The sequence below is a fragment of the Passer domesticus genome, chromosome 4 (genome assembly GCF_036417665.1).
Source record: "Passer domesticus isolate bPasDom1 chromosome 4, bPasDom1.hap1, whole genome shotgun sequence".
Taxonomy (NCBI): domain Eukaryota; kingdom Metazoa; phylum Chordata; class Aves; order Passeriformes; family Passeridae; genus Passer; species Passer domesticus.
The window spans coordinates 82,720,596-82,748,213 of record NC_087477.1 but is presented as its reverse complement, the minus strand read 5'-3'; the positions used below and the strand labels follow the sequence as shown (position 1 = coordinate 82,748,213).

The following is a 27,618-nucleotide window of genomic DNA, read 5'->3' as shown; positions in this document are numbered from 1 at the left end:
CTGTGGCTGTCCCTGGATCCCTGGCAGTGTCCCAGGCCAGGTTGGACATTGGGGTTGGAGACAACAGGGATAGTGGGAGATGTCCCTTCCCATGGATGAGGTGGGAATGGGATGCGATATAAAGTCCTTTTCCAACCCAAACCATTCCAGGATTCTGGAACCCCTCTGCTCTGGAGCCAGGCTGGAGAGCTGGGAATGTTCCCTGGAGAAGGGAAGGCTCCAGGCAGAGCTCAGAGCCCCTGGCAGGGCCTGGAGGGGCTCCAGGAGAGCTGCAGAGGGACTGGGGACAAGGGACAGAGGGACAGGACACAGGGAATGGCTGCCACTGGCCAAGGGGAGATTGGGCTGGGATCTTGGCAAGGAATTGCTGACTGGGAGGGTGGGCAGGGGCTGGGCTGGAATTCCCAGATTTGCTGTGGTTGCCCCTGGATCCCTGGCAATGCCCAAGGCCAGGTTGGACATTGGGGCTTGGATCCACCTGGGACAGTGGGAGATGTCCCTGGATGGCAGTGGATGGGATTTAAGTTCCCTTCCCACCCAAACCACTCTGGAATTCCATGATTCCATGAAAGATTTTTTCCCACCTGCAGTTCCTCCTCAGAACATTCATGGGAAATATCCCATTCCTGTTTCTTTAAATCCTGGTCCCATCTGTAGCCATAATCATGGAATTTGGTCTCATCCAGCACATTTCTGCCTGCCCAGGTTAAACAGAAATCAGGATTTTTCCAAGACCTCACTGAGCATTCTGTTCCCTGGACCCATCCAGAATTCCATGTTTTTCTATTTGCTTTTGTAATTAGGAGAAACCTAATTCACTAACAATAATTTAAAAAATAATAATAAAAACTGAAACAAACAAACAAACAACAAAATCCAGTGGGAATTCTCAAATCCTCCTTTGCCAGGTCGGTTTTGGGAGGGAAAAAGGAATTTTCCTGGGATGGAGCCGTTCCCTTCCACATCTGGGATGCATCCATCCCTACAGCTCCTCTGCTGGAGCACCTCTGATCTCTGCGGCTTCCCAGGCACCTTTCCCAGCTATTTTAGGAGGGAGTGTTTTGCCCAGCACCCCCATGGAGCCTTTCTGGGAAAAGGAGGGAATAACTCAGGCCTTTGGATGGATGGAAAAGCAAAGGCAGAGCTCGGGATGCATGGAATCATGGAATGGTTTGGGTGGGAAGGGACCTTAAAGACCTTCTAATTCCAATGGGATGTGCAGGGATGCCTCCCACTATCCCAGGTGAATTCAGCCTTGCCTTGGGCACTGCCAGGGATCCAGGGGCAGCCACAGCAAATCTGGGAAATCCAGCCCAGCCCCTGCCCACCCTCCCAGCCAGCAATTCCTTGCCAAGATCCCAGCCCAATCTCCCCTGGGCCAGTGGCAGCCATTCCCTGTGTCCTGTCCCTCTGTCCCTTGTCCCCAGTCCCTCTGCAGCTCTCCTGGAGGCCCTGCAGGGACTCTGAGCTCTCCCTGGATTTTTCCCTTCTCCAGGGGAACACTCCCAGCCTGGCTCCAGAGCAGAGGGTCTCCAGAATCCAAGAATGGTTTGGGTCAAAAGCAACCTTTTCATTCCATCCTATTCCCACTCCACCCATGTTTAGGGACACCTCCTACCATCCCAGGTTTATCCAAGCCCTATCCAACCTTGGGTGGTTGTTCCTCCAGTGAAAATCCAATGAAAACATGGACACTGAGGTCCCATGGAAATACCAGCTCCAAGGGGGGCATGGGCTCCCCAGAATGCTGCATCCACACCTGGCAGGGACCATCTCTGCTCCTGGCAGGAAAAATCCCAAATTCCCATAATCCACACCAGCCTGCCACTGGCAAATCCCAGAGGAGCCGCTCCAGAGCTGGTGGAGTTCAGGACAACATTCCTGGATAAGTCCGAGGTTAGGGTTTTGTTTACCTACTCTTAGCTCCATCTCCGAAAAACATTTCCTGGAATTTGGAGGGAATTCTGCTCAGCTGTCCCTGTGGTCTGTCAGAGAACAGCAATTCCAGGGCTTCCTTAAAGCCAGAAAGGAAATCCATGGAGCAAAAGTGAGGAATGACAGCTTTGTTCCCTGTTCCCATTCCCACTTCCCCAGGTGAGGGAAAGGTTAAACTTCCTCTTTGTGGCTGGAAAATCTCAGGGTGGTGTGGGAATTTGAATTCCACATCTTCAGAGCCAACTTTGATACCAGGATGGGCCATTCCAAGGAGGAATTTCACAGGTGTGAGGGAGCAGGTCAGGGAATTTCCATGCAGGCCAGTGAGAGGTTAGGCCTGGCTTTAGGCTGGGTTTAGATCCTACCCCAGCCCAGCCGGAATAGGTAGGAAAGGTGGGAATAACAAAAGAATGCACTCCGCTCAGAATTCCAGGAGGGAATAAAGCTCCTTTCATTTTTGCAGGGGCAGGAACTGTTGACCATGAGGAAAGGAGGGACTGGGATCAGATCCCATGTGGGATCCAACTGGAAAAAACTGGACAGGGCATGGAGGGACAGGACACAGGGAATGGCTGCCACTGGCCAAGGGGAGATTGGGCTGGGATCTTGGCAAGGAATTGCTGGCTGGGAGGGTGGGCAGGGGCTGGGCTGGAATTCCCAGAGCAGCTGTGGCTGCCCCTGGATCCCTGGCAGTGTCCCAAGCCAGGTTGGCCACTGGGGCTTGGATCCACCTGGGACAGTGGGAGGTGTCCCTGGCTGGAACTGGCTGAGCTTTAAATCCATCCCATCCCAAACTTTCCTGGGATTCTGTGAAAACAGGGATATTTTTGCACCCCCACAGCTGCCTCCAGTTTTGCCTTTGCAGCTGCTCCGAGAGGAAAATTCCGGATCCGTTTCATGCCAGAGGCAGAGGAGAAGCCACAATTCCCTCCTTCCCCAGCCTCACCTGGCTGAGCCTCCCAAGGGCCTGGAGAGCCTCCTGGAAAAACCACTTGGGAATTAATTCCGTGCGCTAATGAGCTGACCTTTATTCTACAACAATTCCCAGGCTAATTGCGCTCATTCCCTCTTCCCGAGGCATTGACAAACACGTCAAAGGAGACGCTTTTCCAATGGATCAAGAGGGAAAATGGGAAGAAACCTCCAATCAAGGACTTTTCATCCAAGCTCGGGGCAGGATGTCTCCGCTCCGTGGGTGTTTTTCAAGGGCTCTTCCATGCCCTGGATGGATTTGCATCCCATTTTCATGGGGAAAAAAGCAAGTCCCGGAAAATTTCAACAGGCTCCAAGCATCTGTGAGTCCCTGAGAGCTTTTTTGTGCTTCATGGATTTATTTCTAGCCAACGGAATGAGGGCGGCTCGTTGAAATCCACTCCAAGTGTTTCTCACTCCAAAGTTTTCCCTTCCCGCTTCCCAGGGATGGATCTGGATTTTTGGGATAGGATGATGCTGAGAATGCTACCCCATGGGGAGCTTTTCCCTGCCCATCCCGGGATGGGATGGGAATTGGGACGGGAAGGAATTGGGATGATTTGGGATGGGATGGGATTGGGATGAAATGGGGTGGGATAAAATGAGATGGGGAGGAAATGCAATGGGATGGGATGGGATGGGATTGGGATGAAATGGGGTGGGATAAAATGAGATGGGGAGGAAATGCAATGGGATGGGATGGGATGGGATGGGATGGGATGGGATGGGATGGGATGGGATGGGATGGGATGGACAGGTCCTGCTTCAGGGTGTGCACACAGCTCCAGCTCGATGTGAGAATTCTGGGTTCCCTGGATGTGCTTCTTCCTTTTGGGAGTTCAGCTGCTGGGGGAGAATTTTCCGCATCTATCATAAAGTCATGGAATGCTTTTATGGGTCAGGGAGGCACTTTAAATCCCATCCCATTCCACTCAATCCATGTGCAGGGACACCTCCCACTATCCCAGGGTACTCCAAACCCCATCCAACTTGGCCTTGGACATTTCCAGGGATGAGACATCCACAACTTCTCTGGGAATGATCCACCATGGATTCCCCAAAAAAATGTTTTCCACAAAATCCCTTCCCCCCTCCTTGCCATTCCAAACCCAAAACTTACCCAAGAAAACAGGGATCCAAAATATTCCAACATCTCCATCCCTTCCACGTGGCAACAGAATATGAGACAAACAGAAGCCAGACTGGGAATAACCAGGAAAACAAGGGAGGAATGCGGATTTTAGGGCAAACAAATGTTATTTGTTTACCTTCCCCGCCAATAAAATTCCCAACATGGAAATAATGAAGGGAGTTGGGAAATGAAATCGCTCAGAATCACCAAGCTCGTAAAAAATTATGAGCCCAGAAACAGAAGGATTGGGGGGGGGGGGGAAAGGTGGAAAAACCAGAAGAGTTCTTGTCTTCAGCCGGATTTTTTATTTGGGAATTAATGGGGGTCGCGTCAGGGCATGGAAATCCTATAAAGCAGAGCAGAGAAGGGAAAACTCTTCCTGAGGAAGAAGTGGAGCTGGATTGGGCACAAGAAACCAGGAAAAGATTGTTGGAAAAGCTGGGGTTTTGGGCAAAAAAAAACCACCCTGGAATTCCATAGAGGAGCAGGGATAGAAAGAGGTCCTGGATTTTTAAATCCCAAATCTGGCAGGAACAGATGGAGCCTGACCATGGCTAAAATTAACTTTTTGTTCCACACGGATTTTATACCACAGATTCCGAGTTTTCCTAAGCATTGCAAGACTGGTCTCTGTCCTTCCAAGTGATTTTGGGATGAAATCTCAATTTTCCAGTGGAATTCCCACACTTGGAAGTGCAGCAATGAGGATAGGGTGCTGGAGGAAATTCCCTTCTCAGGCCCTAAAATGGGATGTGGATCCAGAACTCCTGGAGGGAAAGCTGAAAAGCTGGAAAAGGTGGATAATCCTTTGATTTCCAACATTTCTGCCTAATTTTTTGCTGGGCTTTTTTGGGAGGCTTTTTGGTTGGGATTTTTTTCTTCCATGCAGGAATGTGAAGGGCCCAAATCCATCCCAAGCTCCATCAGCACTCGCAAAACAATTTTTCCAGAGCCCAGCTTGTCCCAAGGCTCCTCATGGATATTTTAGGAGCAAAGATCAGGATTTGGAATGGCTGTCCAGAGACTGCCCCAGGTTTTTTTAGGAGCAGGATGATCAGAGGGATGGAGCAGCTCTGCTGGGAGAAAAGCTGGGAAAGTTTGGAATGTTCCCTTGGGGAAGGGAAGGCTCCAGGCAGATCTCAGAGCCCCTGGCAGGGCCTGCAGGGGCTCCAGGAGAGCTGCAGAGGGACTGGGGACAAGGGACAGAGGGACAGGACACAGGGAATGGCTCCCAGTAGGAAAGGAGAGATTGGGCTGGGATCTTGGCAAGGAATTGCTGGCTGGGAGGGTGGGCAGGGGCTGGGCTGGAATTCCCACATTTGCTGTGGCTGCCCCTGGATCCCTGGCAGTGCCCAAGGCCAGGTTGGATCCCCCTGGGATCGTGGGAGCTATTCCTGGATGGAATTGGCTGAGCTTTTAAGTCCTTCCCATCCCAATCTGTTTCATCCCACCTTTTTTTTTTCTCCTGGGATGAAAGAACCTCTCCAGAGACGCGAATGTCACCAGGGAGCTGCTCCTGCTCCCAAAATCGAGATGCTCTAGATCTGATGAGCTCCCAGTGACTCTTCCCAACCCTATTGGGGTGAATCCTCTCCAGGGGCTGGAGAAGGACCCATGGAATGAATTCCCAGTGGGAATCTGACCTGTAGATATGGAAAACCTGTGAAACCACCCAAGTTTTGGTGCTTCTTTGGGACAAACTTCCCAAAAATCCTTTCCAATATCCCACCCACCTCTGTCTTCCAGCAGTGGGAAGCCGTTCCCAATTTTCCTGTCCCTCACTGGTTACAATCCCATAAATCAGCTCTTTTCCCACAAAGCTGCACATTCCATCTGAATCCGGACACAAAGGTCCTTTCCCACTCTTGATCATATCCTGCCTTCCAAAAAATCTGCTTTTGGGTACCCCTTTCCCAGTTTTTACACCAAGGAAGCCCCCTGGAATTCCAGGAGATTTACCTGGTCAAATTTCTGACGTAGTTAAATAAAACCCATCCCAGGTATTTCCCCAGAGCACAGGACTCCGTCAGCAGCCCCTGCAATGCCATTTTCCCAAGGAAAAATCCTGGATTTCATCCCACTCCCAGAATTCAATGTCACTTTAAGTGGCTTCCAGCAAAAACCAGGAATGGGAGAGGCAGATTTTCAATCCCTTTTGGAATAACCCAGCTCAGAGTTATCTCCTGCCGGAATTTCTCCTCTTCCCTGCTCCGACGAGCACAGAATTCCCTCCTTTCCCTCCCTCTGGAAGAGTGGCTCAGTCTCCTTTTCCACCACTTCTATTTTTAAGCCTCCTGAGGCCAAGGAATAAAATCCCAGCTGGAAAACCGGGAGGGAAGGAGCCAAGCAGACTTTGGGCTCCAATTTAGGCAGGAAAAACCCCTTGGAAATTGATTCCAGACCCAGAGCGACCGGGATGAGGGAACAGCTGCCACCACCCCAGCTCCGAGTGCATCCAGATGTGCCACCACCCCCCCGTCCCTCACACTTCCCACCGTCCCTGTGTTCCCAGAGCCAGAAAGAAACTGGGAATAGCCGTGCTGACAGGATGGATGGGTTGCTGCTGCTTCCTGGCCTCTGGAGAAGTGATATTTTTGGGAGTCGGGAATGTCCTGACGGTTCAGGGTTGTGATGTCACCGTCAGCTGATGGATCCAGGCTTCCAGGAGTTCAGGAGGCCAGGTTGGAAAAGGCTTGGATCAATCTGGGAGAGTGGAAGGTGTCCCATGGAATGGGATGGGATTTAAGGTCCCTTCCCACCCAAACCAGTCTGGGACTTGAGGATTCTTTGGTTTTCCCAAATTTCCCTGCAGACAGTGCTGAATGATCCCTGGGAAGCCACTTTGGATCACATTGCCCTGTTCCCTCTGGGAGCACATAAAGCCTCCACACCTTCCAAGTGTGGAACTCTGCACCTGGGAGAGTTCTGACTTGGAATTCTGGGATGGTTTAATGGGAAGGGACCTTAAATCCCAGAGATCTGACCTTATCCATGGGCAGGGACACCTCCCACTATCCCAGGTGGATCCAAGCCCCAGTGCGGGCCTATTCAGTCCAACCTGGCCTTGGGCACTGCCAGGGATCCAGGGGCAGCCACAACAAATCTGGGAATTCCAGCCCAGCCCCTGCCCACCCTCCCAGCCAGCAATTCCTTGCCAAGATCCCAGCCCAATCTCCCCTTGGCCAGTGGCAGCCATTCCCTGTGTAAATGGGATGGTGGGGTAGGGAGAGGAAGGTGCTCCAGAGGGACCTGGGTTTAACACACTCCCCATGTCCAAGGCTGGGCAGTTGGAGAACAATTCCCTGCAGGAGCAATAAAAGGTTATGAGCTCAACATTCCCACCTGGCCAGGAGAGATCCTTTGATGTTAATACATGGATTTCCCATAAACCATTATTGGAAAAGCGGCTGCCGGTGTTTGCTCCGGCTCTGTGGGGTGTGGACAAGCGGACCTATCCCAATTCCCGGCTGCTGGTGGGATCCTTGGAGCAGAGAAATGCTGGATTTAGTCCTCTGGAGAACCACCTGATCCAAGGGATTGGTTTGGAAATGTGTTGGGAGCAGCAGGGTGAATGAGGCAGCTCCGAATCCCATCCAACCTGGCCTTGGACACTTCCAGGGATCCAGGGACAGCCACAACAAATCTGGAAATTCCACCCCAGCCCCTGCCCACCCTCCCAGCCAGCAATTCCTTGCCAAGATCCCAGCCCAATCTCCCCTTGGCCAGTGGCAGCCATTCCCTGTGTCCTGTCCCTCTGTCCCTTGTCCCCAGTCCCTCTGCAGCTCTCCTGGAGCCCCTTTAGGGACTCTGAGGATTCCCCGGAACTTTTCCCTTCTCCAGGGGAACATTCCCAGCTCTCCCAGCCTGGCTCTAGATCAGAGGGGCTCCTGGAATGTTTTGGGTGGGAAGGGACTTGAAATCCCATGCCATTCCCACCCCATCCATGGGCAGGGACACCTCGCACTATCCCAGAAGGATCCAAGCCCCAGTGTCCAATCTGGCCTTGGACACTGCCAGGGATGAGACTTCCACAACTTCTCCAGGAATTCCATCCCAGCCCCTCACTCACTTCACAGCCAGGAATTCCTTCCTAAATGATGAACTTGGAACCATTGTTGTTCATTCCATCCTGTTTCTCCCCGTTTTGATGTCTCCCCAGTAACACCTTTGGGAAAAGGATCTGAATCCCTATTCCCAGGCAATCTATTCCAGGGGAATTCAGAATCACACCTCCCTGTACAAATTCTGGCTATTCCAATCCCAGAATTCTGGATTCCCCATTACCTCCAGGTGATGAAGATGCCAACATTTCTAAAAGGGCTTTTTCCATGCCTGGGATGTCAGAGCAGGGAATCCATGTTTGATATTCTGATGGTTTTTTCCATCCCACATCTCATTATCCATTTTTATTCTTTTTTCTACATCCATTTCTCAGCTCCCTGGATATAAAAATAAACAGCTGGAATCCAAGCCCATTCCCGAAAAGTGGCATTTAATGGACTCCAGAGCTCCAGCTGCTTGCCGGCACTTTAATGGGAAGCAGAACTCTTGGAATTAGCCAGCCTGGAATGTCTCGTCCACCCACTGGCACACCAGGAATGGGATTCCTGCTCCAGACCCTCTCCAGTCTTGGCTTCTCCTTGGCACAGGGAGGACTTGGACACAAAGGTTTGGAATTTTTCCATGGAGCCCAGAAGCTGTCCAAGGAGAACTTTCCCAATGGTGAGGAGAGGATGGAAAATTGTCCTCACCAGTGGAGCTCTGAACCGTTGGGATTTGGTTCTCCATGGACTTGTGGCTCCCCATCCCTGGAAATGTCCAAGGCCAGGTTGGAACGGGCTTGGAGCATCCTGGGATAGTGGTATGTGTCCCTGCCCATGGAATGGGATGAGCTTTAAGGTCCTTTCTCTGAACCATTCCATGATTCCATGATCCTGTGACTTGGGAAGATGAAGGATCATGGAAAAATTCCAACCTCAAGGCAAGGCCCAACCCCACCTCAGCTGCTGCTCCCACTGGAATAAAATCTGGGATGCATCCACAGCCTTTTCCTCTCTATTTTATCCCAATTTTTGGTTTTTCTGCTTGGCCAGGATTTATTCCCAGCTGTTTTCTGGTTCCAGATGGGTTAAACAAGCCTGGGAATTCCAATCTCATCCCACAGGGAATCTCCCTTCTCCAAGATATCCCAACTCTCTTCCTTGTCTTTTTTCTATGTCCAACTCCCTCCCACCCAGTTCTGTAGGAAGGCTGGAATTTCCCAAAATTAGACATTCGGGACAAATCCCTGTTTCGTGCTAATTCCTGGTTGGGATGGAGGTGGGAGAGGTAAGAAAGAGGGAATGATCCTCTCCAAGTTCATTTTTTAGGACTGAATTGAGAATTTTTAAATTAAGTCATTAATAATAATTTGATTTATTAAAATTAATTTATTCATACTAAATGAATTAATAATTAATTAATTTATTAAAGTCTTCAACATTTCCAGGATTTATGGAGTTCAGAACATGAGGGAGATGATCCCAGATATATCTCCATCCCCCAGAAAATTTGGGATTTCTGGTATTCCTTAAAAAAAAATGTGTTGGAACTGAAGGAAAGTTCTGTTATCCTAAGGGAATAGGAGTATTTTTAGGTTTTTATCCTTTCAAAAGAAATAATGGAATTCCCAATCCCTGATTATTCAGATAACTGGAAAATAGAAATAAAATCCAACCTGTATTTGTGTTGTTGTCCTGTTTGTTTTCCCTCAGATTGCATAATTCCTTAAAAAAAACAGGAATTATTTGGAGGCACCTGACTCTGATTTCTCCCAGTCCCTGGGGTGAAAAGAGGGATGAGCTTTTCCTGGCATTCCAGCACGGAGAACTCCAAACCTCTCCAATGACCTCCCTGTCCCTCTTTGGAGTTGCTGGGAAGCTCCAAGGCCATTCCCACCCTTTGGAAGTGACTCATCTCAATTGTTCCCTGTTTTCCATGGAGGGAGACAATGAATCCAGGCTTTGTTTTCCAGCCACGGATTTGCCAACGGATGATTCTTCCCACTGTTTTTATTGGCAAAGAGGAATTGTAAACCTCTGGTGTATCCTGGGGTTTCTTTTTCCCACTTTTCCATACCCACCAAATCCTATTTTTCTTTTTTGGCTTGGGACAGAAGCAGAACCTTTGGAATCTGCTCCAAAGGGTGAAAAAAAACAGGGATGAAGAGGTTCCTTCCTCCTCCACTGGCGCCAGGAATTCCATTCAGTTAAAGTGCCCTGGCTCCATGATTTTCATAAACATGGGATTAGGCTGTTTCCAGGGAAAACCTCCAGGAGATCCCAGCACTGAGGTGGGAGAATGGATGAATTTCATTTCCATGAGTTCTGGGAAGAAGGAAAAAGAGGGAAAAATAGGCTAGATTTGGGAGAACTGCCACTTCCCAAATTTGTGAGGCTCTAAGTTCCAACCCTTCCTGGGATGCTGGACTTGGATGGGGCCTGGATACAAACCACAAGTGGAAAAGGTGGAGAGGATGGAGGGAAAAGTGGGAAAATACCAAAAAAGAAAGAAAAGAAAAGGGAAACAGCACTGGGAGAGGTTTGGATTGGATATCAGGAACAATTCCTTCATGGAAAAGTTTGCCAAGTATGGAAATTCCTGATGTTCAACCCATGGGACAAGGAATGCTGGCAGGGACGGAGTAGCCAAGGGTCAGGGAATCTCCCTGGAAACATCCCAAATGCCAAAGAGGGGCACTCAGAGAATCCTAAAAGTTGGGAAAGATATCCAAATCCAACCTTCAAAATCCTGTTTTCCAGGAAGGTTTGGATTCCCCACTCCTGGAAGTATCCAAGGACAAGGCTTGGGGCAGCCTGGGATAGGGGAAGGTTCTGGATGGGCTCTAAGGTCCATTCCCTCCCAAAACATTCCACAATTACCACAATTCAACTCAATGTCCCAAATATCCACCAAACCTTTCCCAAAAGTCAGAATTCCATGGCCTGAATTGGCTTGAAGATGAAGGATCATGGATCCCATGAAACTGGAGGAGCTTCAAGGTCCCTTCCTGGAACTATTCCATGATTCTGGGAATGCTTGGGAAGATGAAGGATCATGGAAAAGATTCCAGCCTTGAGGGAAAATCCAGGCCCACTCCAACCTCAGCTGCTGGAATAAAACCCTGGATGCCTCCCGAGCCTTTTCCTCTCTTTTTTTATAGGGGATAAAAATACCCAGCACATTTCAGGGATTGGTTCTTTGAGAAGGCTCGGATGGAAATAGAAAAAGCAGACGGGACAAATTCAATTAGTTTTCCTCTGGAAGCAGATTCTGGACAGAGCCAAACCCAGAGCAGTTTCACGGATCATTTCTTGGGAGTCTCCTGCTGATCCCCACAAATCATCCCTCAGTCCCAGGGTTTGGGCTTTTCTGGGATGAATCCCAATTGCAGCTGTTCCACAACACAGGGTTATCCATGAAAAAAAGCCGATTTCAGGAATTTGGGGTTATCAATCCTCCTTTAAATTCTTTTTCCACCTTTTCCACAACTGTGTTTTCCAGAGGGGAAGTTCCAGCACCGGGAATCACCATCCTGGGAAAGCCTGAAGGGGTCAGGCCTCAAGGCAAGGCTGAAATGGGTTGCATTGCTCAAATCCAGGGAAATCTCCAGCTTCCCATCGGAAAACTCATGGATTTGGGAGCCAGGAGGCCACAACAGTGCTTTTTAGGGAGCATCCCATTGGATCAGTGCTCCCATTGGATCTGTGTTCCCGGGAATGAGCAGAACCCATGGCAGGCCCCGTCCACAGGGGTTAAAACCAACAAATCCAGCTGCCAACAGCTCCCCAAAAAAATTTATGGAAGCGCCTTGACTTGGATCCCACTTCTCATCCCTGCACCACCACCCTCTTCCTGCACCACCTCCCTCTTCTCCAACTGCTCTGGAAAAATTCACGGTTGTGGCTGGAAGACGCTCCCCTCGGAGCGGGTAAAACGGGGCACTACCCACAAAATTGTCCTTATTGGGGAGCAAAATCCATCCAGCTCATTCCTGGGATTTTTTGGGATGAATGCTGAAAATTTAGAGAATTCAGCCCCGGTGTGGGATGGAAAGTTTTCCAGCTCCCCCAGCTCCTGGAGGGAACAGGAACACAACAGGGGTGTTGTGTCCAGATGGTCCCAAAGGCATCCCCACACTTTGGAATTCCAGGTTGGAATTACTTCCGGCACCAGGCCAAGGAAATCCAGGATCAGGGAAGCGGTCGAGCAGCGGAACCTTTGGGAATTAACTTCCATGCATGGGCAGGGAATCCTGGAATCATGGAATGGGTTGGGATGGAAAGGATTTTAGGATCATCCCATTCACACCCCATCCATGGGCAGGGACGCCTCCCATTGTTCCAGGTGGAACCAAGTCCCAATGGCCAACCTGGCCTGGGACACTGCCAGGGATCCAGGGGCAGCCACAGCAAATCTGGCAATTCCAGCCCAGCCCCTGCCCACCGTCCCAGCCAGCAATTCCTTGCCAAGATCCCAGCCCAATCTCCCCTTGGCCAGTGGCAGCCATTCCCTGTGTCCTGTCCCTCTGTCCCTTGTCCCCAGTCCCTCTGCAGCTCTCCTGGAGCCCCTGCAGGGACTCTGAGCATTCCCTGGATCCATCCCTTCTTCACAACCCCTATTTTCCCATTCCAACTCCCAAGAAGAGTCACAATTCCTTCCCCACAATCAAAACACTGGGAACGGGAATGTTTCTGAGCATTTCTTTGGGAATCACAGTGCTTTGGGCATTATTGCAGATAAGGCAGGCACAGGTGATCCAGAACAAATTCCAGCCAATTCCCTGCATAACCAGAAGCCACAGGGAATTCTTTCTACACTTCCCATCTGGATTTGGAGGAGACACAAGCAGACCTGGAGCTGGATGTGGCTGTTCAGGGAAAAAAAATGGGATGGAGTTGGTTTTTCCAGATGCTCCAACCTGAATTTACCCCCCGGAATCGCACAGGATCCTCTTGGCACGAAACCTGGACTGGGAGCAGGGATTTCCTTCTGGAAATCCATTTTTATGGAACCGGATGCCCTGGATCCTTTTCTCCCATTGCTGCTGATCCAGGCTTGCCAGAGGAATTCTGGGAATAAAATAGGATTTCCGACTGGAAGTGTCTCTGGAGTGAATCCCAAACTTTCAAGCCCATCCATTCCAGGCATTCCACAATCCCAGGTGGCTCCAATCCTTATCCAAGCTCCCCTTGGATGTTCCAAAGAAAACCCATGGATAGATTTTGATTCCTTGTCCTTCTGGGATAGACAGTGGTGTTCCTGACAGGATGGAGGATGCGCATCCCATGTTTGGCATTCCGACATGGATCACACATCCATTTGAGGCTCTTGGTTCCAAGATTTTTGGGTTGGGATCATGGGGAATTACACCAGGACGGGAAATCCCAGAATCCCCGCAAATCCAAGAGATATTGGACCTGAATTCCCACTGTGGATTCCAGGAGAGCACTCAGGGAATTCCAGACTCCTCTGGCACAGTTGGGTCCTGGTGGGAAAGGAGCAGGGACCAACATTCCCATAAAACCCAAATTTCCAATCCCAGCAAGGGCCAAACAGAAGTAACTTTTGTCCTTGGCTCCTCAGATCCTTTGGGATAATAAAACCTCTGGAAAATTGGAGTGAATCCTGGTGGTTTGATGGTGGCTATAAACAGGGATGGGGGTGGAAATGGCGTTGGGAGGGTTTTAGGGAAAAACCAAAGGAAAATGAAGCATTTAATGATGGAAAATGAAACCTCCACCCTGGGATGTGCAAATCCGGAGCCGATTGCTGCACTCCAACTTTTGGGAAGGGGCCATGGATCAGCCAAAGCTCAGCAGCAGGGATGGGGTTATAAATCCCTATAAATCCCTATAAGTCCCAAAGCTGTGCATTTTCCGTGTGGAAAACACGGAGAAGGAGCTGCCCTGTGCATTCTGGGAGATGTTCTAATGAGAATCCTGGGATTTGATCCCCCATGGATTACATCCCCATTTAACAAAGCAATTGGGCTGTTATCCTGATTTTTTAAGCACAAGCTTAAAATCCCAGCCAGAGCAGGGCGGGAGCTGCCATCAGTGGTTTTTCATGGGAAACTGATCCCTCGGGATCACTTTTCCCAGCTCCTTGCTTGTTTGAAGCAGCCACAGCTCCAAAGAAAACATGGGATCAAGGATAAATCTCATCCTGCTGAAGGGAGGACAGGAAGATCCCAAATCAGCAAAGGTGCAGGAGCAGCCGGATATTAATGGGATTTTTCTGGTGGGAGAATGGGAGAAGATTCCTTGCAGGATGAGAATTTGAGGATTAACACCCTCACAGTACTGGAAAACCCTGGGAATCATGGAATTATGGAACCATCCATAATTAGGTGGGAAAGACCTCTGAGCTCAAGTCCAACCCTGCCAAGGTCACAAATCCCCAAGTGCCACATCCCGTGGGATCATCCAGCTCCAGGGACAGGAGGAGGGAACAGCAAAAGCGGGAATGTCCCAGCATTCCCATTGGATCCATGGGAGGCTGAGCAGGTTGTGGATCATGGATTTGTTTGGAAAACAAATCCCACCCTGGGACAGGTTTTTCACTCCATTAATGCCTGGCAGCAGTGAGTATGTGTTGGGATGTTTTCCATAAGAATCTTTGGGAATACAAGGGAAAATGGCTGATTTTAAAGGAATATCAGTGAGGCTCAGCCTGGAGAAAAGGAGGATCAGGAGGGACCTTTTATCTCTGCACAATTCCCTGGAGATCTGGAGCCAGGTGGGAGTTGGGATCTGATCCCAGGGAAAAACAGGATAAGAGGAAACAGCCTCAGGTTGTCTCAGGAGAGGCTTCAGTTGGACATCAGCAGGAATTTCCTCATGGAAAGGGTGCTCAGGCCTTGGAAGTGCCCATGGAGCTTTGGAGTCCCCATGCCTGGGGGTTTCCAAGGAATTCCCGGATGTGGCACTCAGTGGGGATTGGGCACAGCTTGGAGTGGATGATCCCAAAGGTCTTTTCCAACCTCAGGGATTCTGGGATTCTGCAAATACTGACACTAAAAAGACCAAGAATTCCCAAAAAAGTGGCTGGGAGGCAGCGGGAGAGGATGAAATCAAAGCCCAGTTGCTCCTGAGATTCCTCTCCCAGTGGGAATGGGAGACCCGTGGGGCTGTGGAGCAGCTCCAAGGGAAAACCAGCTCCAGAATTCCATGATGGAATGCAAAGGCCTCAAAATCCAAGAGAAACTGGGATTTTGTAGAGCACCAACTCCAAATCCCAGGTTTTGTACCACAGCCATTCCCATCCCCATTATTTCAGCTTTGGGAATGCGACATGTCATCCCAGGGATTCCGGTTTTCCAACACATTTTCCATAGGTTTACAATACATAAATGGGATAATACAGGGAAAAAGGAAACTGAGGCTGGATCAGAGAGCGAAAAGTGCTTGGAATCTGTAGGATTTGCTCAGGCTGGCAAATCCCAAATCCTGCCCTGAGGATCCTCTGCACATTCCCAACTTCTGGATGGAAAGGTCCTTTCTCCACTCCCTCCTCAGATTTTCACTGGAATTTGGGATTTACCAACCAGAGCAGCAGGAAAACTCAAACAAAACAAAGAAGGCTGGAAAACCAGGAATATTTTGGTGGAGGCTTCGGTTAGATGACACTTCCCGGGTGGAATTCCAAAGGGAACTGGAGTCTTTGGCAGCAGCTGGAGGCCTGGATGAGTTTTTTCCTTCTTGACTTCCAAAATTCCTTCCCAAAATTCCCAGGCAGGCACAGGAGCAGCTTCAGTTGAAAGGTTTCACCAGTTTCATAGCAGCATAGTTCTGAAAGGATGGAAAAACATGGGAATCACTGGGAAAATATGGAAATCATGGGAAAAATTAGGGAATTACTGGAAGAATAAGGGAATCCTTGGAAAAATTAGGGAATCCTTGGAAGAATAAGGAAATGATTGGAAGAATGAAGGAATCACTGGAAAAATAAGGGAGTAACTGGAAAAAAAAAAGGGAATCACTGGAAAAAATGAGGGAATGATCAGAAAAATAAGGGAATCATTGGAAGAACTTAACAAGAACCAGGAGTCATTCCTGGATTTTGGTTGCTCTTCCCAAAAATTTTAAGAGAAATTCCCACCTCTTCAAGCCCTTGGAATAAATTTGGCCCCTCCCTCCTGCACCATCCCAGTGTCCGACTGCTGGGAAGCATTCCCAGTTTTCCTTGATTTGCGTGAGACTCCTCTCCTCTGGATCCCACTGCTCCTTCCCATCCTCTGGGATTCCCACAAATCTCATGGATTCACCACCCAATCCCCGACCTTGTATCCCTACAGCTACTTTTTCCACGATCCCACAAAATTTGAGACATCACCTGTTCTGCCCCTTGGGAAAGGGGTCCTGGAGCATTCCCAAAGCTGTGCCAGGAATTTTCTGGAATGCAGAGCTTTCCAGCAGGGAGAGGCTCCTCCAGCCCTGCCCCATCCTCATTTATTCCAAGGACAAATCCAGCCGGCAGCTCCATGGAATTTTGTCAAAGGCGACCAAGGCAGGTAAAACTATCCCAGATTTTTCCCTCTGCATCCCAGAAAATCTTGGAGACTTGGCACACTAGTGCCAGCAACTGGTGTTGCTGAGGACATGCCAGGAATGGCCCTCCCATGGTTTTTTGGGATCTCCACCATTCCTGATAGCATGGAATTGTTGAGGTTGGAAAAGAGCCCCAACCCTTGTTCATCATTATCCATGTCCTCAAATGCCACATCCAGGTGTTTTTGGAATAATTCCATGGATGGGAACTCCACCACTGCTCCAGGGCTGGACACTGCTTACCATGAGGGATTTTTTTTTTTTAAATATTCAACCTAAAATTCCCTTGGAATAACTTAAGGCTGTTCCTTCTTGTCCTGTTGTTCCCTGGGAGCAGATCCCAAATCCCACTTGGCTCCAAACATTCAGGGAATTGTGGAGAGTTAGAAGGTCCCCCTGATCCTGCTTTTCTCTGGGATAAGTCCCTTTCCCTCAGCTTTTCCTGATGCTCCAGCCCCTTCCCAATTCCATTCCCATGCCTGGACACGCTCCAACCCCACCAGATTTTTCCCATGAGGATCCCCAACCCCAAAAAGTCCCTTTTTAACCCGTTGTGTTCCTCAGCACAGAATTTTCCATCTCCCTGAATCCAGCACCCCTCAGACCTCAGCCAATCCCTGTCCTGTCTCAGCCACTCCATACCGGGAAGGCGTAGACAAAGATTCCCAGGAAAAGCAGCAGGATGAAGAGGAGGATGGCCAGGATCAGCACCCACTTGTAGCGGCGCCACAGGATGAACTTCAGGGTCTTGTATGGGGATGTGAACCACAGGAAGGAGGTCTCGGGACGCCTGGAGCCAAGGGAAGGGGAGGTCACCTCGGAATTTCATCCTCCTGGATCCCCAATCCCATCTGCCTTGGTGGTCCCAGACCAGCTTTGAAATCCTTCTGGATTCATTGTCTGGACCAACCTCCCTGTCCCACCTCAACTGGTGATCAAGGCCAGTTTCCCAATCCCACTGGAATTTTTAGCTCCTCATCCTTCTGGGGATGTCCCATCAATTTCCACTTTGGTGATCCAGATCAGACTCCCACTCCGAATGGATTCATGGTCCAGAGCAGCTTCCAATCCCACTGCTCTCAGGTCTTCCATCTTTCTGCATACATCCCGTGAATGTTCTCCTTGGTGGTCCAGACCAGTCTCCCAATCCCACTGGAAAGTGTCAGCTCCTGCATCCCTCTAAGGATGTCCCACCAACATTCTCCTTAGTGATCTAGACCAACCTCCCAGTCCCAATGGATTCATGGTCCAGATCAGTCTCCCAAATCTCTCTGGACTGGTGATCCAGACCAGCCTCCCAACCCCTTGGATTCATGGTCCAGACCAGACTCCAAATCCCCCGGGACTGTCTCAGCTCTTCCATCTTTCTGGCTACATCCCACCAATGTCCTCCTTGGTGGTCCAGACTGATCTCCCAGTCCCACTGGACTGGTGCTCCAGACCAACTTCCCAATTCCGCAGAACTTGTTCTCCAGACCTCCCTCCCACTCCCCACCAGTTCAGAGTGGATCCTACCCAGGTGCAAACTCAGTTCAGCCCAGTTCCCTGCAGCTGGAAACACAGAATTCCCATTTGGTCCTCAAGAATTACATGCCCTGGTGGCTGCTTTTCCATTTGGGATGTTCTTACTTGGGATCCTCCAGCCTGGGGTTCATGTTTGGCTCATCCCGTCCCATCCCGGCTGGACGCTCCTCGTGTTCCTGTTCTGCCACAATTTCCAAAGTCATCTCCAGTTTGCCCTGGATGGGTTAAACAAAAACTTAGTTATTATCCCCAAAAACAGGGGGAAAGGTGAGGAATGAACGTGGGATGGAAAATAGGGATTAGGGAAAGAAAATATGCTTTAAACAGAACCAAACCACTCCCAACAATGACCATGGGGATCCCAGGATTCCAGAGATCCTTCACCTGTCACTGGAGATATTCCAGGAAATCCCGGATCCCACTTTTACCCAAACTTGGACAACCACAGAATCCCAGGATCACTGAAGCTGGAAAAACCTCTGGGATCAAGCTGTGATTGATCATCACTGAGTGCCACATCCAGTCTTTCCCAATCCCCTGATTCCCAATTTCCTTGGAACCACCTCAGGGTTTGTCAGTTGAATCACTGAATTCCCTGCCTGGATTCCCTCACCTGCATGGAACAGTCACCAAAACCTGGAACAGGAGCCCAGAAACCTTTAAATCTATTGCTGGGACAACTGGAATTTTTTCCTGGTGTTTAGGACACAAGATTGTTGGGAATAGTGATACAGAATCAAATTTGGTAGCACATTCCAAAAACCAGGCTGAAAATCCCACAAAACCAATCATTCCTCTGCACAGTGCCAGAAAATTTCCAGCCAACCACAGACGGTCCGGCTGGATCCATAAAGTCTCCAGTTGGAAATGGAATTTCTTGCCCTGCTTTGAATTTAATGAAGATTTCAGGGAATTCTGGAACAGTTTGGATTGGGAAGGAATTTAAAGCCTTGGACACTTCCAGGGATGGGAATTGGAGTGAAGGATCCAAGGAAAAACATGGAGAGGCCACTTTACCGCCAGGATCTTCTGCTGGTTCTGCTCGGCCACACAGGGCCACCAGCCCTTGACAGTTTTCTGCTCGAAGAGAGATACGGAGCGGCTGGAGGACAGGGAATCATCCACAAGATCCAAGGAACACTTTTCTGCTGTCTTGGCAGGTTTGGGCATCCTGTTGAGATCCATTTGGATGGATCCTGCAGGGAAGAATATTCCAAGTGTGACATCTCAGTAGGAAAATCCTTAAAACATGGAATGTTTCCTGATCCCATGGAGTCTGAGCCACCCCAACCATCCCAATCCAAACTCCCAACTTCCACTGTCCCAGGTGGCTCCAAGCCCCATCCAACCTGGCCTTGGACACTTCCAGGGATGGGACTTCCACAGCTTCCCTGGACAACCTGTGCCGGTGATGTTTTCCCTTTTTTTTGGGATGGATCCCAAAATTCCCAACTTACCCAAATAGTCATCGAAGGAGAACTTGTCGTTGTCCCAGATCTGGAGGATCAGCTGGGGTGGGATCTTATTTTCTGTCTTGTCCAAGCTCCAGAAGTGTTCCTAAAATCCCATCAGGAAAGAAACCACGGAAAAATTAAAGATTCATCAGGACAATTGGGCAGAGCCTGGCTCTGGAAATCTTGGAATTCCTGGGGTGTCCTACTGTGGATATGCAGGAGCACGGGCTCTGGAAAACTCTTGGATAAGGATAATCAGGGGAAAACTCAAGATGCTTCTGGAAGGTGTTGGCAACAATTTATGCCTTAATTTAATGATTTAAATTAAAGTAATTAATTTTATTTTTAAAAATTAATTTAATTTAATACAATTTAGGAAATGTCTCCATGGGATCCCAAAGAGGATCCTTAAGAAGGACAGAAATTCCCACAATTCCAATGAGGGTGACTATCCAAGGTGAAAAGAATAACGAGCGTTGAGTGCCGGCGCTGCCAAACTTCATCTTCCTCTTAATTCATGGGAAAATATGGGATTGATGCCTAAATCAGCAGTTCCAGCAGGGAATTCCCATGGATCCCTTCCCTTCCGGATCCACCATGGCTTCGATCTGCTCCCAGGTCTGTCACAGGCAGTAGGACAACCTGAGACCATCAAATGCCAGTCCCACCTTCAGGCCACCCAGAGGTCCTGAATTTATTCATGGAACATGGATATGGAAAGGAAGACTCCATGGTATCCCAGGAATTTGGTGATATCACACTGGTTGCTCCAAGCCCCAAAACATCCCTCAAACTGCTCCGGGCTCCTCTGGCACTGCTTACAGCAGAGAAGAAAATAATGGAATACTTTGGGTTGGAAAGGTCCTGAAACTCATCCCATTCCAGCTCAGGGACACCTCCCACTATCCCGTGCGGATCCATGTCCAACCTGGCCTTGGACACTGCCAGGGATCCAGGAGCAGCCACAGAAAATCTGGGAATTCCAGCCCAGCCCCTGCCCACCCTCCCAGCCAGCAATTCCTTGCCAAGATCCCAGCCCAATCTCCCCTTGGCCAGTGGCAGCCATTCCCTGTGTCCTGTCCCTGCAGGCCTTGTCCCCAGTCCCTCTGCAGCTCTCCTGGAGCCCCTTCAGGCCCTGCCAGGGGCTCTGAGCTCTGCCTGGAGCCTTCCCTTCTCCAGGGGAACATTTCCAAGTTATCCATGAGTTCTGCACCCCAGAATAAGGAATATCCACTGCCTGGGAAGCAGCATCCAGATCACTATTTCCATGTGTGAAACCAGGAATTTTTTCCAACAGGGTTCTAACACCACTGTTGGGATGCCTGGGAGTTAGGATTAAGAATCCCAGAATCCCTGAGGTTGGAAAAGCCTTTTGGGATCAGTGAGTCCCAGCTGTGCCAAATCCCCACCTCAGCATCCAGGAATTCCTTGGACATCTCCAGGGATGGGGACTCCAAATCTCCCTGGTTACTTCCTAAGCCTGACCATACTTTCCATTTAAAAAATTCCTCTTGATGTCCAAAAAGAAATGTTGAGATGAAGGAGAAAGACAAAATCCCACCCAAAGCCAAGGGATTGTTGGGATTGTTATTCCTGGCTCCAGCAAAGAGCAGGAAAATCCCAGAGGGATTCCTGACACCCCTCCAAGGGTGTCCTGGTGGCAGTTCCACCTGGAAGTGTCAGAAATGACAGGATTTAATTAAAACCAGGAAACTCCAGTCTTATTCATCCGTCGCTCCATAAATTCACCCCAAGACTCAGATTCATTATTTCATCCAATATTAAATTATTAAAAAAGGAGGAAAAACGTGTCACATTCCATAGGAACATAAATATTCCAGCTTGGAGTCCGTGGGCACTCCAATCCCATTGGATTCATTTTAAGAGATCCCCCTGGATGGTTCTGTTTCAATTTCTCTCTGTTCTCTGCCCGGTTTTGGGAAAACGTGCCAGGAATTTTGCATTGGAGCATTTTATGGATGCATTTGAGATATTGGATAAACCAGAAATCCCAAAGGAAGTCCATGGAAAATTCCCACTACCCCCTCTGCTGATTGCAGTGGATTGGGATGGATGTTTATCAAGGGGGATTTTTCCCAGCTTTTCCAGCCATTCCAAATTAAAATCGCTAAAAAAGGGGAAGAGTTGATGTTGATTCTTCCCTTTCCCAGAAACTGGGGAAAGAAAGGATGCACAGGGATCCAGGAGCCATGGATCCATGGATAACAAAGCTGGGATGACCTCAGGAGGGGCTGGAAAATTCCAAGGTGGTGGAAGATCCATGTCCATGGTGAACACCATCAGCTCCTTTGGATTGTGCCTTCCAGAAGAAATCCAGGTGCAGACCTAAGCTTGTCTTGGAAAAGGGGAAAATATACGGAATTCTTGACTGGTTTGAGCTGGAAGGGACCCTCAAGACCACCTCATTTCCTGGTTGGAATATTCCCTGGAAACTTCCATGAGCTCCGTGTCCTCCAGCTGCCTCTTCTTCCGAGTGAATTCCTGGCTCAGATGTCCATCCCATCATTCCCACATTCCATGGATGGGTCCATGCTCCAGGCGCATCCCACACTCCCTTCTGGGCTGATGCAACTTACCAAGGATTCATTGGAATTTCTCTTTGCCCCATCCCATCCACAAGGAGCCAAACTTGAGAAAAACCTCACACTTGGGGTCATCTCCCACCTATTCCAGCCGGATCCATGTCCCTCAAGATAATGAAGCTGAAGGAAAGATTGGATGGGATCGTGGGAAGGCTGTGAGGGTGGGGAGGAGCTGGGATGGAATTCCCAGAGAAGCTGTGGTTGTCCCATCCCTGGTAGTGTCCAAGGCCAGTTTGGACAGAGCTTGGAGCCACGTAGGATTGTGGGAAGTGTCCCTGGATGGGCTTTAAGGTCCTTCCCATTCCAAACCATTCTATGATTCCATGGAATTGCTGGCAAACTGAGCAGACTCTGGGATTCCACCTTCCCTCCTTCCCACTGCAATGTCCAAGGAAAAAGGGAACAAAACCTTGGCTCTGCACCCTCTGCATCCCAATCCCTCAGAACAACATCCTGGCATTCCAGGGACAACTCAGGTGGGGCTTGACCCTTTTCAGGCAGGAATTGAATGCTCCGTCGCTTCAAATTCCCTTTTTTTTTTTTTTTTTAATGGAAAAACACCATAAAATATCACTTAGCCGGAGACAAAACCTCCCTGCTCTGAGCCCTGTCCAGCTGGGGACACCCAGAGCTCCGCTGGAAAGGCAGGATAAGGAACAGGGAATTGGGAAGGGGGAATTTGATGCCGAGCAAAGTTTATGGGTCCCTTTCAAGGCAGTGTGAAATTTGCTTCCATTATTAAATCGAGCTCTGAACATTCCCTATAAAAACAACTCGGAGCGCGAAATTTATATCCTGCCCTTGTCCAAACCACAGGGAAAAAAGACTGGAATTATTGTTTGGGGGTTTGTTTTCCAAGCGAGGGGAGGCTCGGGGATATTTTATGGATTTTTGTGGATAAAGTAGCAGGGAAAAAATCAGCTCTGATTCTCGGGAAAGTGTTGACAGGGCTGCATTTCTCCTGGACTGTGAATGTGCTCCAGAATACAAAGGAGGAAACCTCATTTTTGGGAAGGAGAGGAAGTCTGCTCCCAAAAAGTCACATTTCAGGTGTATCCTGCAGGAATTTGAGAGTCCCGGACATGCAGGAGACTTCCCTTGGATGTCACAGAATCCCTGAGGTTGGAAAATCCCTCCAAAGTCATGGAGTCCAACCTGGCACTGATGCCCACCTTGGCACTCAGTGCCACATCCAGGAATTCCTTGGACATCTCCAGGGATGGGACTCCAAAGCTCCCTGGGCACTTCCAAGGCCTGACCACCCTTTCCATGAGGAAATTCCTGCTGATGTCCAACCTGCCCCTCCCCTGGCACAGCCTGAGGGCGTTCCCTCTTATCCTGCTTTTCCCTGGGTTCAGATCCCAACTCCCACCTGGCTCCAACATTCCAGGAAGTTGTGGAGAGCCAGAAGGTCCCTCTGGATCTTCTTTTTCTTCAGGATGAGCCCCTTTCCCAGCTCCCTCAGGAATTCTCCATTCCCTTCCCTGGACATGCTCCAGCCCCTCCATGTCCATAAGAATCCCAGAACCGGACCCGGCACATCCATGGAGATGCTGTTTGCTGTGACATTCCATGCAAACCCTTTCCTGCCCTAAAGAACTTCCCAGATCCCGTTTTGGCAACCAAATCCAGCTGCTGCTGGAATTGGCATGGGAAGCTGAACACTCCAAAACCAATTCCATGCATTTTCCACACCACAGCACCTCTGGGATGTGGGAGCTGAGCTCTTCCCTGAGTGGATGCCCAGGAAAATGGAATCCACATCAAGGTGACCTCAGATTGTCCCGGCTGTCCCATGACCCATCCAGTAACAGGCTTAAACTGGGAATCCAAAGTTTAAACTTCCAGTTTAGGCTGGATTTTAGGGAAAATTCCTTCATTGAAAGGGTTTTCCAGCCATGCAGAGGCTGCCCAGGGAAACGATGGAATGCCCATCCCTGGAATGATTTGAGATTCCCTCTGGATGTGGCACTTGGGGACACGGCCAGTGGTAGCCTTGGCAGAGCCGGTGCTCTTAGAAGGCTTTTCCATCCTAAATCATTCCATGATTTTCTCATTTTCCATCCCAGAAACAGCTTTCCTGCAGGACGCAAAAACCTGGGAATGTGCTCTTCCCGCACAGCCAACATGGTTTGAATTTTCCAGGGCTGGAAGAGAAAGATGGCACCAAAAAAAGCGGGAACGAAGATGGAAATTCAAAAGGAATGCTGAGAAAAGCATTAAAAGAGCATTTCTATGTTTTCCAAAGAGCTGTCCTAAAAATGGGGATATTTCCCTTCCACGGAAATATTTTGGAAACTTGAATTGGGAGAAATTCCCCTCTCAGAAGAAGAAAAATCGTAATAACATTAATCCAGCCAGGAAAGTTATGGAAAACCATCCTGAAATGGTTGGAAGGTTCAGAAAAGCAGGAATAAGAGTGGCACCTGCGTATTCCTGGGTTTTCCCTGAATTTCCAGGCTCCCAACCACCCCAGGTGTTCACATCAAACAAAAATACCATGGACACCCTCTTATCAAGAGCCATCCTTTTTTTTTAGGAGAGAGTATTTGCAGCCCAAGTTGGGGTGACCCATGGAGTTCCCACGTACAGGAATTCCAGCTCTGGAATTCCCAGCATGGAAGGACCTGGTGCTCTCAAAGCAAATCAAGAGGAGGTGCCAGGATGATAAGAGAGTTGGAGCAGCTCTGCCGTGGGAAAGGCTGGGAGAGTTGGGATTGCTGGAATTGGAAGGGAAAAAATCCAGGGAGAGCTCAGAGTCCCTAAAGGGGCTCCAGGAGAGCTGCAGAGGGACTGGGGACAAGGGACAGAGGGACAGGACACAGGGAATGGCTGCCACTGGCCAAGGGGAGATTGGGCTGGGATCTTGGCAAGGAATTGCTGGCTGGGAGGGTGGGCAGGGGCTGGGCTGGAATTCCCAGAGCAGCTGTGGCTGCCCCTGCATCCCTGGCAGTGTCCCAGGCCAGGTTGGACATTGGGGCTTGGATCCATCTGGGATAGTGGAATTTGTCCCTGGATGGAACTGCGTAAGCTTTCAGCTCCATTCCCACGCAAATTCTTGCATAATTCCATGATTCCTAATCCACCTGGCCATGCTCCTGGGAGCTCCAGCATGGAGCAAACAAAGGACAACCACTGGAAAACTCTTTCCCTCCCAGCCCGGTTGGGCACAGGTGGTTCTGAGCAGCTCCCAATTCCCCACAGTCACTCCCAACCTTTGATTGAAATTCCACCTTCCAGCGTCTGCCTTTCCAGCCGGGATTTTTACGGCCGCAGGAACCAAGCCGGAGTTCAAACAGCACATGGCGAGATCAAAAAATTCCCGGGGCCGGAATGCTCCACCCGGCTTTTCCTTCATTATTCCAGCCTTTACAGAGAGCTTTTACAAGGTGTTTATTTTCGGATCCAGCGCTGGAAGCCATGTGTTGGGAAAAGATTCCAGATCGGCACAGCGGGATGGATTTGCTTAAAGGGGTTTATGGAGGGGGTCTTGGCTTTTTCCAGGCAGGATAATTGGATGTAGTACACCCTGTACTTGGGATTTGTGGGATATGAAGCGTGAAATGGGGCCGGCTGGGATTCTGTCAATCATTGGAACTGCCCGGGAAGGACTTTGGAAGCTGGGAATTGTCTGGGATGGAGGATTCACTTGGCATCTTCCCAGGTGAGATGCTGGTTCCATGGAAAATAAGGTGGGATGGGGATCTTGGTGGGTTTTGGGGATTACAGTGGGTTTCAGAGATGGTCCCATTGCAAGCAGGAATCTTTGGGCACCTCATATTCCATGAATACTGAGGCTCAGCAAAAACAGGGAGCAGGGATCATGGGATCACTGAGGTTGGAAAATCCACCAGGATCATCGAGTCCAGCCTGGGACCCAACCTGGCACTCAGTGCCACATCCAGGAATTCCTTGGACACCTCCAGGGATGGGGACTCCAAACCTCTCTGGGCATTTCCAAGGCCTTATCACCCTTTCCATGAGGAAATTCCTGCTGGTGTCCCAAAAATTCAAGGGATGAAGGCTCAGGATGAGGTGAATGAATGACTTTAAGCCTCCAGGGAGGTGCCATGGGAAGCCAGCATTTTCCCTCTTGTCCACAGACCACAAAGAGCCAAAAATCACAGAATCATGGAATGGTTTGGGTTGGAAGGCACCTCAAAGATGATCCAGTTCTATCCCCTGACACGGATAAGGAATCTTCCATTAGATTATTCCTCTTAATCCTTTTATTCCTTTTAATCTCCAGGTGAAGGAAATTTAAATTCATTTATGTTCTCTGTTGTTTGGTGTCCAGTTTTCCCTAATTCCCATCATTTCCATCATTAAATTTTCCCCTGCGTCACTCCATGCACTCATTCCAACCTCATTCCTGTGTCCTTCTGTCCATGTAATTCCCATGAACTGATCCAAGAAACACCAGGAGCAGCTGGAGGAACGAGGGGATCAAAATCCCATCTGAAAATCTTCATCCACTTCAACTCCCAGTCCAATTCTCTCCCTAAATCCAAAGCTTTTCCTCCAGTGGCACATCCCAACCCATGTTCCCACCAGAAATTTGGAGGCAGCTCATTCCTTTTTGGGAAGTTTTTGCAACAACAAAAGGCACAACACCCATTCTTCCATGCTGGAAAACAGAGGTTCTCACCAAACCATCCCCAAGGAATCACCGTCTCCAGCTTTGGAATATCCCTGTTATCCAAGAGCATTTGGACACCTGCTCCAATGGTTTTCCTGCTCCAGCCCAGATGAATCTTTCCCAGAGGGATCAGTCTCTCAAAAAAAAAAAAAAACACCTCTAATACCAACCCCAAAAAGCAGATTTTTGAACAAAATTCCCAAAACTTTGCTGTCAACACCACGGAAAGGCCAAGCTTTGTACAGCTCTGCTTGTGAAAGTCTGAAATTCCCGTTTCACCCCAGAATTCCCATGAGGATGTAGGAATTCCATCCAGGACCACTCACCTTCTTGGCCACGTGGCACATCTGCTCTGCTGGGAGATAATCAAAGGGAAAGACAAATCTCCAGTTGAAATTCCCTTCTCCTCCCATGGATCTGTAGTGGACATCCGTCTTTTGCTTGTTCTCCTCGTGTCCCACCAGCCACCTGCCAGAGACAAACAGAGCCCATGGAAAATCAGGATCATGGCAAGGATTTGGGATCTCACTCAAAGTCACAATGTCCATGAGTGGGAAATGGAACATTCCTGATCCCGGTGGCTGCTGGAGGTGGGAAAAACCTGGAGATGGGAGAGGGAAGGCTGGGAGATGAATCAGTGCTGGAGCTAGCAACTCCAGAATTATGGAATCCTAGAATGGTTTGGGATGGAAAGGATTTTAGGATCATTCCATTCAGACCCCTTCCACCAGCAGGGACACCTCCCACTATCCCAGGTGGATCCAAGCCC

The 27,618-nt window shown here is 49.3% G+C and overlaps 1 protein-coding gene across 6 annotated transcripts in view; it reads right to left on the bottom strand.

Annotated features, from left to right (window-relative positions):
- Positions 1-12,766: 12,766 nt before the first annotated feature.
- The window catches only part of DYSF (dysferlin), a 69,291-nt gene continuing 54,439 nt past the window's right edge, over positions 12,767-27,618 (bottom strand). For all 6 annotated transcript variants that reach the window (XM_064419162.1, XM_064419167.1, XM_064419164.1 and 3 more), the window contains 6 exons: positions 27,176-27,317; positions 19,611-19,710; positions 19,171-19,349; positions 18,259-18,368; positions 17,272-17,419; positions 12,767-15,870 (listed from right to left, as the gene is read on the bottom strand). In XM_064419162.1, coding sequence (XP_064275232.1) covers positions 15,832-15,870; positions 17,272-17,419; positions 18,259-18,368; positions 19,171-19,349; positions 19,611-19,710; positions 27,176-27,317 — 718 coding nt within the window. In that variant the 3' untranslated portion in view covers positions 12,767-15,831. The remainder of the gene's footprint in view (positions 15,871-17,271; positions 17,420-18,258; positions 18,369-19,170; positions 19,350-19,610; positions 19,711-27,175; positions 27,318-27,618) is intronic.